Source organism: Sander lucioperca, chromosome 11 (genome assembly GCF_008315115.2).
Source record: "Sander lucioperca isolate FBNREF2018 chromosome 11, SLUC_FBN_1.2, whole genome shotgun sequence".
NCBI lineage: Eukaryota > Metazoa > Chordata > Actinopteri > Perciformes > Percidae > Sander > Sander lucioperca.
The window spans coordinates 24,050,774-24,064,602 of record NC_050183.1 but is presented as its reverse complement, the minus strand read 5'-3'; the positions used below and the strand labels follow the sequence as shown (position 1 = coordinate 24,064,602).

Below are 13,829 nucleotides of genomic sequence, written 5' to 3'. Positions count from 1 at the left end.
TTAAATCCATTTATTCAAACTGAACTTAAAAGTCACCAAACACGTTGCATAAGTTAAGGTAACTTCAGTTTTTTTCAACCTGCACACTATTTTTGCATGCATTTTTTTTTAATAAGATCCTTTTAGTTTAACTAACTAACTTTAGTTTAGTAAATCACCATCACCAAACCCACCAGACTCCATGTAAATAATCAGGACTTTTAGCGTGTATAGAGCCAGCATATTTCCACCAGACTCCATGTAAATAATCAGGACTTTTAGCGTGTATAGAGCCAGCATATTTCCACATGTAAATGGGTGAATTAAGGGTTTATATCAACCAAACCAGAGTGGTGATTGTTGGAACAGTGGAAAGATGAACCAAGATGGCTTTTGGTAGTTTGATTTAGTTTCTGTCCACTTTGAATGAAGTGTGTTTTACGATGATAAAAGTCCTGATTATTTACATGGAGGATTAGGGCCACATGTGAAAAATGTATTTGAGTGACAGAAAAGTTCTTTTAATCTTTAAACTCAGAACATAAATACATCACATGTCCCTACTCCTGTTCCGTAGTTAGTAATGGATTCATCTAATGCCCATAACCATAGACGCTCTTAATAACTCAGCTATTAATTGGCTGAAATCAGTCACCTGAACACACCATGACGTACGTGTGTGTGTGTGTGTGTGTGTGTGTGTGTGTGTGTGTGTGTGTGTGTGTGTGTGTGTGTGTGTGTGTGTGTGTGTGTGTGTGTGTGTGTGTGTGTGTGTGTGTGTGTGTGTGTGTGTGTGTGTGTGTGTGTGTGTGGGTGTGGTGAAGGAGGCGGAGCCTAAAGTGTGACACCAGCATTAAGAGACACAAAGTGAACCAAAGTGATGGACTGTGGAGGGATTTGTTTGTTATTTGACTTCTTGGTGCCTCTGTGCTGGATGACTGTAGCCTCGTTAGTCCATCTGAAGCCTGAAACTCATCAAACTGTATTTAACTGTCCAGTGAAACCAGTAAAGCAGTGCACAACCACAGCTGTTTGCACACTAACTGTGTCAACGTGTCACTTCTTTCTTCTGCAGAGAAACAGGAAGTTATGCTCCTCAGTGAAGGACAGTCGTCACCTTTCTGAAAGGGACTTCCAGATGTTCCTCCCCTGAAAAAAACGCAATTTCGACCTAGATTTACTTATATTTAGTATAGTATGAAAGATATAAAAAGTCATAGTATAGTATATCGAAAAAAGTTATAAAAAGTCATTGTATGGTATATCGAAAAAATTCATAAAAAGTCATAATATAGTATGTCGAAAGAAGTTATAAAAAGTTACTGTATAGTATGTCGAGAAAGTCATGAAGTCACAATATAGTATGTCGAAAAAAGTCAAGTCAGTATAGTATGTCATAAAAAGTCATAGTATAGTATATCGTCAAAGTCATAGTATGTCGAAAAAGTGATAGTATAGTATGTCGAAAAAGTCAAAGTCATAGTATAGTATGTCGAAAGTCATAAAGTCATAGTATAGTATGTCGAAAAAAGTCAGTATAGTATGTCGAAAAATTCATAAAGTCATCGTATAGTATGTCGAAAAAAGTTATAAAAAGTCATAGTATAGTATGTCGATAAAAAGTTATAAAAAGTCATAGTATAGTATGTCGATAAAAAGATATAGTATGTCGATAAGTCACAGTATAGTATGTCGAAAAGTTATAAAAAGTCATACTATGTCAAAAAAGTGATAAAAAGTCAGTATAGTATGTCAAAAAAGTGATAAAAAGTCACAGTATAGTATGTCAAAAAAGTGATAAAAAGTCATAGTATAGTATGTCAAAAAAAGTAATAGTACAATATGTCGAAAAATTTCTAAGAAGTCATAGTATAGTATATCGAAAAAATTCATAAAAAGTCATAATATAGTATGTCGAAAGAAGTTATAAAAAGTTACTGTATAGTATGTCGAGAAAGTCATGAAGTCACAATATAGTATGTCGAAAAAAGTCAAGTCAGTATAGTATGTCATAAAAAGTCATAAAAAGTCATAATATAGTATGTCGAAAAAGTCATAACAAAGTCATAGTATAGTATGTCCAAAAAGTGATAAAAAGTCACAGTATAGTATGTCGATAAAGTCATAGTATAATTTGTCAAAAAAGTTATAAAACGTCATAGTATAGTATGTCGAAAAAAGTTATAAAAAAGTCACCGTATAGTATGTCAAAAAAGGTCATAACAGAGTCACAGTATAGTATGTCGAAAAAAAGTCAAAAAGTCATAGTATGTCGAAAAAAAGTCATAGTATAGTATGTCGGACAAGTCATAGTATAGTATGTCGAAAAAGTCATAACAAAGTCATAGTATAGTATGTCGAAAAAAGTTAGTATAGTATGTCGAAAAATTCATAACAAAGTCATCGTATAGTATGTTGAAAAAAGTTATAAAAAGTCATAGTATAGTATGTCGATAAAAAGATATAGTATGTCGATAAAAAGTCACAGTATAGTATGTCGAAAAAAGTTATAAAAAGTCATAGTATGTCAAAAAAGTGATAAAAAGTCGTACGTCGAAAAAAGTTATAAAAAGTCATAGTATAGTATGTCAAAAAAAGTAATAGTACAATATGTCGAAAAATTTCTAAGAAGTCATAGTATAGTATGTCTAAAAAAGGTATAAAAAGTCATAGTATAGTATGTCTAAAAAAGGTATAAAAAGTCATAGTATAGTATGTCAAAAAGATTCATAACCAAGTGATAGTATAGTATGTCGAAAAAATGTATAATAGTATAGTATGCCAAAAAAAAGTTATAAAAAGTCATACTATAGTATGCCGAAAAAAGTTATAAAAAGTCATAGTATAGTATGTCAATAAAAAGTCATAGTATATAGTATGTCGAAAAAAGTTATAAAACATCAGATTATGTCAAAAAGTTATAGTATAGTATGTCATAAAAAGTCATAGTATAGTATGTCGAAAAAGTCATAAAAAGTCATAGTATAGCTTGTCGAAAAAAGTCATAAAAAGTCATAGTATAGTGTGTCTAAAGAAGTTATAAAAAGTCATATTATAGCATGTAGAAAACATTTTCAACGTTTGTGTTTAAAAAAATTAAATAATAAAAGAAGACTTAATTTAGAAACACGTTTATTTCCTTTTTAATTTTTCCAAAAATATGTGACCATGGTAACAGAACATTTCAAAAACCTTGCAGATAATTCTATATTTTATAAATTCAATAAATAATAATAAATAATAATCCATTTAGCAACCCAACAATAAGTTCAAACTTTTAAAAAGCACTCAAACTCTGCAGATAAACATGTTCAAGCTTTTACCTTCAAAGTAATGTTGAGACCATTTAAATCCATTAAATGTTGTTTTAACTAGACAATTAACAGATAAATAAATGGATTATAATGTATTTAGATATTTTAAAAGATTATCTTATCGCAGTTTTCGAATAAAACCCTTTTAGCAGATCCAGAGGTATTTAATGGATACATGATGGTCTGTGCTACACGTTTTATTGGATTATTTGTATGAATGAAGGACTTTTTAAGGAAAATTAACACTTTTAAAGTGACCAAATAGCATGTCAAATTGGACCCATTTACAAAAGTTTTTTTTATATCAGAAATATGAGTTTCTTGTCCCAAAATAACTTGGATGCATGCAAGTTATTTGCAGGTCAAATTAATGATTTACTTCCATTGAATTTTGGGTGTTTTATTCAATTTCATAGCATTTGAAAAAAGGTGATTAAATGGTTTTAGAACAGTATCCTGACTAAACTTTGACATAACGCAGTCTGTGATCCACTCAACATCCTCTGATCTTATCTATTAGTCCAAATGATTCACAATTTCTGCTTTTTTTCAAACTCAAAAATTGGGTTTTATGTAATTTAAATTAGGTTTATTGACCATGTATAAAAAAAGCATTGAAAAGAGGGACAAAAATGTTTAAAAAAGCATCAAATGAAAGCGCCAAAAACGTCGAAAAAAGCACCAAAAAAAGATCATTTCCAATATTGTCCCCGGAAGAACAACAAGTTCATGGTCGACGGGAAGACAAGAGGAGAGTGAAGTGATGCTTTGTAAACTTTAATCTTTCCCAAAACATGAAGTGAAAGTGTAGTCACCTGAACTCTTGGACAGCAATGATCAGAGTCTCCACCTCGGTCCGTTGGGGTTGGTGCTGCGTTTACTTGCTGTATTTTTTCAATTCTCTGATGTTTGTTGGTGATGCGTGTCAAGACGCGATGTGAGTCGCCATCTTTGACAGATAGCTACGGCCACACCACTTGGACGATGTGCGAAAACTAAATACTTCCACCCAGGAAATGGTGTTCGTTCATCGAACCTAACCGCCATCTCTCTCCCAAACTTAACTAGTTGTTTCAGGGCCTTAAAGTTAACTGTCGTGGCTGAATGACGCCCACTTTTTCTGGACTAAACTCAACTTCAATGGCCATTGAAAGCACCGTCATCTGGTGGTGCCTGTACCAGCTCACAGTCACCTGTTGGCGGTGTAACAACGCATTATGTAATAACGCATTATGTAATAACACCGGCATTATGTAAAAATCTGCCACATTTCGGATAAAAACCCTGAATGCATTATGTAATAAATGTAGTGATGTGTATTGACCAATAAAAGGTAATCTACTGAACAAATAGTGTAGTTTTAAATCAAATTTTGAGTCACCATTACGGTATTCATGCTAGAATCCATAAAATAAACATTTTGTAAGAACCGCCGCATTACGTAATCATTTATTACAAAATGCTTTGTTACAGGCGTCTAAACACAACTACCAAATGCCCATGAAAAACTGCAATAGCTTAATGCAATATATATATATATATGGAGTTTTCTGCGTATGGTATGGGGTCAGTCGTTAACTATGTGGTTTGTCCAAGTGGTGTTGCCATAGCTAGCGTCAAAGATGGCGGCCACTCTGCACATGCACGAACCGCTGTCACTACCCGATGTGAGCCGAGTGCAGATGTGAGTTGCTCGTGCTCAGATTTAAACGGTTTACGGCATAACGCCAAGGGATCCGGGAAACTTTGTAGCTATCTATGAGTGTTTGATTGCTAACGTTAGCTCAAAACGCCATTCAAGTGACAGCCTTTGTTGTGTTTAATTGCTAACTTGTAGCCAGCAGTGAACCAACTTCATTGTAGGTCCATTTTTACTGTATTGACATTACAGAAGTCTCTCGTTAGCAGGTTCTTGCAAGCTACTTCAGCCTGACATCAGAGATCATGCTGTGAAAATGTGATGCCTTACGCTAAATAATAAATTACTGCTATGTAATGTACCTATCTCATTATTCTGTGACTAACAGCAAAACAGATCTGCTAGCCTACCTGCGTGGGGCTGTCGCAAAGTGACGAATGCGCAACTCACATCTGCACTCGACTCACATCGTGTAGTGACTCTGCTGCATTCAGCCTCACAGGAAGTCCTGTTCTTGCACTGTCAAAACTCACAAACGTTCCTGAAACCAGTGGCGGCCATTTTAAACTGTTTGACGTGAACTGAAGAACCGTCACATTCTTTCATTAGGCTGAAACTTCATTAACACGTGTCAGTGTACTTACCAAATGTATTAACATATGCCCTTGTGTTCTTTAAGAACATTGTTATTGTTATCAAAGTCATGATTGAAAGTGTTAAATCAAGTGTTGGCGTTCACCAGAGGCTTTCAAACAGGACATGAATCTGACTTATTTAGAAAAAAGTTAGAAAAAGTCATAGTATAGTATGTCAAAAAGTGATAACGTGGGCGTGTTTTGGTGATATAGGGCTGTCAGTCTAAAGTAGTTATTGGGTTGTATGACGCATGTTTCTGCCAAATGTCAGATCAGAAACTCTGATGTTTGTTTCTGACTTCTAACGACTTACTCACTTTCTTGTGTTTAACTTTGGCATTTCAAAATAAAACCCTGATTCATTCCCCCCCCTGTCAGCAGTTTAAAATGGCCGCCGTGTGCAAAGGTTGATGAGCAGGGCCACACAGAACTCACACACATTTTAAATACATTCAAAAACCAAATGAAATCAAACGTGTTATCACGTCGCCACTCAGAGCAGAAAAAATGGCCGCTGAATTCTGCAGGTTTGAATTCGGGATCACAGTTTAAAATGGGCACCAGGTACAGTGAGCATCACCTCCTCTGATTGGTCGTTCTGCTGTGGAAGGGCCGGACTTTGGACAAGACTTTGTGAGGCGGGTCCGTCATGGTCGTCACGCTTTTCATGTTGGCAGGGAAAGGCGTTACCGGGGCGCCAGCAGGCAGGGCGCCAGCGGGCAGGGCGCCAGCGGGCAGGGCGCCAGCAGGCAGGGCGCCAGCGGGCAGGGCGCCAGCGGGCAGGGCGCCAGCGGGCAGGGCGCCAGCAGGCGTTGCACCAGTGGGCGGGGCGTCAGCGGGCGGGGCGCCAGCGGACGTTGCACCAGCGGGCGGGGCGCCAGCGGGCGGGGCGCCAGCGGGCGGGGCGCCAGCAGGCGTTGCACCAGCGGACGGGGTGCCAGCGGACGTTGCACCAGCGGGCGGGGCGCCAGCAGCCGGGGCGCCAGCAGACGTTGCGCCAGCAGACGTTGCGCCAGCAGACGTTGCGCCAGCAGACGTTGCACCAGCAGGCGTTGCACCAGCGGGCGGGGCGCCAGCGGGCAGAGCGCCAGCGGACGTTGCACCAGCGGACGGGGTGCCAGCGGACGTTGCACCAGCGGACGGGGTGCCAGCGGACGTTGCACAAGCGGACGGGGCACCAGCGGACAGGGCGCCAGCAGACGGGGCACCAGCGGGCATGGCTCCAGTTGCTGTTGTCATGTTGTCTGTCACCGTGGCAACAGGTTTGTTCAGAGAAGTCTGGATGTGGGCCCTCCTGGCTAACGCCGTCCTCAGTTTGTCCCTCATCTCATCGATCTGTTCCTGCAACTCCTGCAGCTCGCCAGGCCGCGGCGGCTCCATCGCCACTGGGGGCTCCACCGCCACTGGGGGCGCGGCTCCAGCCACAGACGTGTTGGGTAAACTGTGGCGGGCGGAGCAGGAAGCAGAGGAGGAGGAGGAGGAGGGAAGGGAGAGCACCAGGCTGGCCAGAGAAGTCCCCGGTCCTCCGTTCTCACACAGTCTGATGTTAGCCCCCGCCCTGGGCATGGCTGCCCCCGCCCTGGGCATGGCTGCCCCCGCCCTGGGCGTGGCTGCTCCCGTCCAATCAGGTTTGGCCACGCCTCCCTTGGCTTCAGAAGTAGCGATGCGAGCGAGCAGGCGGCGCGTGTTGAGGGTCTCCAGGTTGAAGTGGACTCTCTTGAAGTCTCGGGCATCCTTAGCGGCGGCAGTGGCCGCGGCGTCCTTGCTGGCCTCGTTGTTCCATTTGGCCGAGGCTCCGGGGACCGGCGGGGCGGGGGGGCCCAGGGGGGGCTGAGACTTCTCCAGGTTACAGCTGAACAGAAACAGAGAAACAGGTCATTTGTTACCTCGGAAACAGCTGTTGATAAGAAGCAAAAGCTCCTGTGATGTGTGCAGCCAGTACTTATCACTAATTTATATAACTGGGCGAGCTCATGAATAGTAATGAGCTCAGGCAACACCACGTCAGACTGACCAGCTTTGGTAATTGGTCTGATTTCTAGAGCTGACAGAGGAGGGAGCAGTTCATTTACACATTCACCACATAACACAAACACATATGGACCTAACATATTTCAACAAATACAAGGAAAAATGGTTTTGTGTGGCAGGCCAACATGTTTTTACAGTAAAATGTTTGATGCCTCCCATGATCCTCCTGTGACTTGATGACATCACACACCAACCTTTTGTCTTTGTCGGCTTGCTGCTTCTTCACGTCTTCATACGTCATGTTCAGAGCACGGTGGATCTTCTGTCAACACACACAAACACGAAGTAGAACACACACACAGGAAGTAGAACGCACAAACAGGAAGTAGAACTCACAAACAGGAAGTAGAACATACAAACAGCAAGTAGAAAACACAAACAGGAAGTAGAACACAAACAGGAAGTAGAACTCACAGACAGGAAGTAGAATACACAAACAGGAAGTAGAACACACAAACAGACGGATCTGGGGCATATATATATATATATATATATATATATATATATATACTTTATGTGTATATTTGTACCTGTGACGTGTGCAGCCAGTACTTGAGGTTCTGGCGGCGGCGGATGTGTGGCAGGACCAGTTGGTAGAAGGCGTGTTCTCCGGCGAGAGTCAGCAGCGCTCCGGCCACGCCCACACACAGCAACACAAACAGACCCGAAAAATGGCTGATCCCCATCTGGAGAGTCTGACACACACAGAGAGAAGAACATCTGTAGGAATCAACAATCATTTCTGATTTTCTGATTGGATATCAGTCAGTTACAACAAGTTTATCGTTGATATAAAAGCGTGGAAACAACGGTCAAACACGTCAGGATAAAAACGTTGAAAGGGTTGGAAGAAGCATCAACAACTGCCAGGATCCTGCTGGGACTGACTGCCTTGGTGCCACCCTGGTGGCCATTTTGTATATTGTGTTGTGTTTTGGGCTTGTTGCTGTTTCCCATGTGCTCTGTGGTTACCTGTCTGTCATGTGTCTTTGTCTTCGCCCATCCCCTTATATGGTCTGCACTTCCTGTCTTGTTAGTTTCTCTCCGTTTCTGCTCTCACCTGTTCCCAATTATGGTCTTGTTGGTCTCGTCCAGTCCTCTGGCTTCCTGTTAATTGGTCTGTGTATTTCTACACCCCTCTGTTCCTCTTTCCTTGGTCAGTTTGCCTCTCTGTTTGTCCTGTCTGAGTCCTGTTTGTTTGTAGGTTAGTAGATTTGTAGTTGTAAGTTTGTAAGTTGTAGAGTCATAATAAAGCGTTTCTGTCTGAACTTCTGCCTAGAGGAGTCTTGTATTTGGGTCCTCCTGCTGAAACTTGACAACAACTTAAGGCTGGGCGTCAGATTCTGATGGGATTACATCATCAATCAGGTTAGAGAAACGTTGGTTCTAGTTCCAGTTTATCTTGGATTTAAAAACAAACGAATAAAGCGTCAAAAGCATCGGAAAAAAGGTTGAAAAAAAGATTTTAAACCCTTTTAAACTGTCCTGAACCCAAGTGCATCAGCTATAAGTCTGGTCCATTTATCAAAGAATGAAGCTGCCAGGAAGCCTAAAAATGTACAAATCTGTAGTGATGATCACTCAAAATATTATTACAGAACATAGTTTCACTATTTATACACAAAGACTAATGAAGGAAACCATGAAACTTATCTCTTGATGATCTGAATTAAAACATGCTCAGAATGACCTGCAGAGGGCAGCAGCTCAACACTTCCTGCTGATAGAGCAACACATTTACTGTGTGTACACCCTTTAACACACACACACACACACACACACACACACACACACACACACAGACCCACTTTGATGATAGTAATAAGTGTGTGATAGTAATAAGTGTGTGTGAGTGTGTGTATGTGATCGAGAGAGAATGTGTGTGTGTATGTGAGAGAGAGAGAATGTGTGTGTGTGTGTGTGTGTGTGTGTGTGTGTGTGTGTGTGTGAGTCTGACCTCGGTGACAGCGAACACGCGGTTTCCACAGGGAACCACTTTGTACCACTTGTCGTGCAGCAGATCCATGAAACCCTCCGACTTATATCTGCTGATGAACTCCGAGACATTGGACGTCAGAGGAGAGTTCTGGGGGAGACCGATACCGTAACCTGAAACACAAACACAACCGATACTGTAACCTGAAACACAAACACAACCGATACCGTAACCTGAAACACAAACACAACCGATACTGTAACCTGAAACACAAACACAACCGATACCGTAACCTGAAACACAAACACAACCGATACTGTAACCTGAAACACAAACACAACTGATACCGTAACCTGAAACACAAACACAACCGATACTGTAACCTGAAACACAAACACAACCGATACCGTAACCTGAAACACAGACACAACTGATACCGTAACCTGAAACACAAACACAACCGATACTGTAACCTGAAACACAAACACAACCGATACCGTAACCTGAAACACAGACACAACTGATACCGTAACCTGAAACACAAACACAACTGATACCGTAACCTGAAACACAGACACAACTGATACCGTAACCTGAAACACAAACACAACTGATACCGTAACCTGAAACACAGACACAACTGATACCGTAACCTGAAACACAAACACAACTGATACCGTAACCTGAAACACAAACACAACTGATACCGTAACCTGAAACACAAACACAACTGATACCGTAACCTGAAACACAAACACAACTGATACTGTAACCTGAAACACAGAAACAACCGATACTGTAACCTGAAACACAGAAACAACCGATACTGTAACCTGAAACACAGAAACAACCGATACTATAACCTGAAACACAGAAACAAACAGCTGATATGTAACAATCAACAATTAAAGATAAAAGATGGCTGACATAATAAACAGTAAACAACAGACCAATAACAAAATAATGAAAAGTATCAAAAACATCGAAAAGCGACAAAAACGAACAAAAAACCAGGGTCCAGGTTGAAACAAAGTGACCCTTCAGTACAGGACAGCTGCATGTTCACACTGTACTGCCCTTTGTTTCATAGGATACAATATATTAGATTAGAATAGACTTTAATTGTTATTGTGCCGTAGAACCATACAACATTTGCTTGTGCAGCCTCTAAAACAATACTCACTTCCACATACACACTCACACAATAAATGAAATGAGAACAATATAAAAACATTATCAGTCCCAATGCATAGAATCCCTATCTAGAAAGTGCAACTTTGCTGGCTGGGGTGTGGGGGGAGCATGACTGTTCAGTTCCGTGATGGCCCATGATTGTTGAGGTCTGGGATGGCTCATGATTGTTGAGGTCTGGGATGGCCCATGATTGTGCAGTTCTGTGATGGCCCATGATTGTTGAGGTCTGGAATGGCCCATGATTGTTGAGGTCTGGAATGGCCCATGATTGTTGAGGTCTGGAATGGCCCATGATTGTTGAGGTCTGGAATGGCCCATGATTGTTGAGGTCTGGGATGGCCCATGATTGTTGAGGTCTGGGATGGCCCATGATTGTTGAGGTCTGGAATGGCCCATGATTGTTGAGGTCTGGGATGGCCCATGATTGTTGAGGTCTGGGATGGCCCATGATTGTTGAGGTCTGGAATGGCCCATGATTGTTGAGGTCTGGGATGGCCCATGATTGTTGAGGTCTGGAATGGCCCATGATTGTTGAGGTCTGGGATGGCCCATGATTGTTGAGGTCTGGGATGGCCCATGATTGTTGAGGTCTGGGATGGCCCATGATTGTTCAGTTCTGGGATGGCCCATGATTGTTGAGGCTGGATGGCCCATGATGTGAGTCTGGATGGCCCATGATTGTTGAGGTCTGGGATGGCCCATGATTGTTGAGGTCTGGGATGGCCCATGATTGTTCAGTTTGTGATGGCCCATGATTGTTCAGTTCTGGGATGGCCCATGATTGTTCAGTTTGTGATGGCCCATGATTGTTCAGGTCTGGGATGGCCCATGATTGTTCAGTTTGTGATGGCCCATGATTGTTCAGGTCTGGGATGGCCCATGATTGTTCAGTTTGTGATGGCCCATGATTGTTCAGTTCTGGGATGACCCATGATTGTTCAGTTTGTGATGGCCCATGATTGTTCAGGTCTGGGATGGCCCATGATTGTTCAGTTTGTGATGGCCCATGATTGTTCAGTTTATGATGGCCCATGATTGTTCAGTTCTGGGATGGCCCATGATTGTTCAGGTCTGTGATGGCCCATGATTGTTCAGTTCTGGGATGGCCCATGATTGTTCAGGTCTGTGATGGCCGTGGGGATAGAACTGTTGTGCAGGCTGGAGGTGCGTGCTATAACAGCCTGATACTGCTGCCAGATGGGAGCAGGAAGAAGAGATGTGTCTCATCTTGCAGAATATTGTGCGCTCGGCGGAGGCAGCGGATCTTAAAGATGTCGTCCAGTGGGGGCAGAGGAAGTCCAGTGATTTATACTGTTATTTCTTTTACTCAGTGTGTGTTTCTGATTCGTTAAAGTGTGTGGAGTCTGCAGGGACTCTGCTCCTCTGATCTGATTGGATGAGACGTGGTTGATGATGAAACTTCATGAAACATTCATTTCAATAAAACAACGGCTAGGAAGTGACCTGAAGATAAATCCAGAAACACACTCAAAGACTCACAGACTCACAGACTCAAAGACTCAAAGGCATGTCTGTATAATTCTACGCTTGTGAGGACCAAACATAGAACATGTCTGACTGTTGACCTGACTCTGAAGTCCAGTTCAGACCAAAGACACACATCGAGATCAAACTGTTTTAGAACGTTGCAGGAAAAAGAAAGAAAAGAAGAACTAAAAACTTCAGAAAAGCCTCAAAAACGTCAACAAAAACGACAAAACACACGAACGCACGCACGTACGCACACACATGCACACACACCCCCTTACCCTCGATGGCGAACGGTTTCCCGACCGTTGCCAGTTTGCAGTCGGCGTCGATGGAGACCTCGTAGTCCAGCAGAGCTTTGTCCATGATGAAGGCGTCCAGCTGGGGAGGATCTGTCCTTCAACACAGAGCAACATCGTTACTACGGCAACCAATCACGCAGGTGGCATCCGAAACCTCCTCCTCTACAGACTCAGCATGTAAACTACGGTCTACATCAGTGGTACTCAGACCACTGGTCTACATACGTCTGGGTAAATAAACAGCAGTGGGAATATTTTCGGACGCACTGAGCTCTAATTTTCAACTTCACTTCCTGAGAGAAGCGTAACCATGGTAACCCATGCCGGCTGCCGCTCTAGCAGCATCGCTAGATAACGCTCAAATTACTGAAAGAAGTAAAGAACTAGACCAACAGTCGTTTAAATTTGTAGAAAGACTTTTAGGGCCCTATTTTAACGATTTAAGCGCCTGGCGCAGGTGTGTTTAGGGCGTGTCCAAATCCACTTTAGATAGTTTAATGGCAGAAAAAAGTGTCCGTGTGCCGGGTGCATGGGTCAAAAGGGTTGTACTTAGTGTCTTCATTAATCAGAGGTGTGTTTTGGGCGTAACATGCAATCAACCAATCAGAGATCATCTCCCATTCCCTTTAAAAGCCAGGCGCGTTTGGACCTTGGAGCATTGCTATTATGATGGAGGATTAGCACCGTAATATTTTTATTAGTAATCTTCTGCATGTGTGTGTGTGTGTGTGTGTGTGTATCTGTGTGTATGTGTGTGTGTGTGTGTATATCTGTGCATGTGTGTGGGTGTGTGTGTGTGTGTGTGTGTGTATCTGTGTGTGTGTGTGTGTGTGTGTGTGTGTGTGCTGCTGTGCGTCCTTGTGTGTGTGTGTGTGTGTGTGTGCTGCTGTGTGTCCCTGCGTGTGTAACAAGCATAGTGTGCGTGCGCTGTGCACGAGCCTAGGAGCATTTTACTAATGCTCTGTTAAAATAACAATGAAATGCTGCGTTTTTGACTTTAGACCAGGTTTTTGTTGGTCAATGGTGCGATCACTTCCTGCTGCCTCAAGATAGCAATACGCCCAGAATGCACCTGAACACACCTCCCTGTAAGACCAGCATGCCCAGAATGCACCTGAACACACCTCCCTGTAAGACCAGCATGCCCAGAATGCACCTGAACACACCTCCCTGTAAGACCAGCATGCCCAGAATGCACCTGAACACACTGTGACAGTTTGGCTCAAGTTTAAAATGATTTCATCATCAGGTCTCTCTCCTGGCAGTAAGATACAAGTTAGTTGTTGTTTCTTTTTAAATCAAATGTCACAA

General features: G+C 42.3%; 1 protein-coding gene across 1 annotated transcript in view; it reads right to left on the bottom strand.

Moving 5' to 3' along the window:
* Positions 1 to 5,206: 5,206 nt before the first annotated feature.
* Positions 5,207 to 13,829, bottom strand: part of grin3bb (glutamate receptor, ionotropic, N-methyl-D-aspartate 3Bb) — a 75,428-nt gene continuing 66,805 nt past the window's right edge. Inside the window, exons 6-11 of the mRNA XM_031314501.2 lie at positions 12,498 to 12,613; positions 9,556 to 9,707; positions 8,129 to 8,293; positions 7,793 to 7,860; positions 6,785 to 7,419; positions 5,207 to 6,307 (exon numbers count right to left, since the gene is read on the bottom strand). Coding sequence (XP_031170361.2) covers positions 6,144 to 6,307; positions 6,785 to 7,419; positions 7,793 to 7,860; positions 8,129 to 8,293; positions 9,556 to 9,707; positions 12,498 to 12,613 — 1,300 coding nt within the window. The 3' untranslated portion in view covers positions 5,207 to 6,143. The remainder of the gene's footprint in view (positions 6,308 to 6,784; positions 7,420 to 7,792; positions 7,861 to 8,128; positions 8,294 to 9,555; positions 9,708 to 12,497; positions 12,614 to 13,829) is intronic.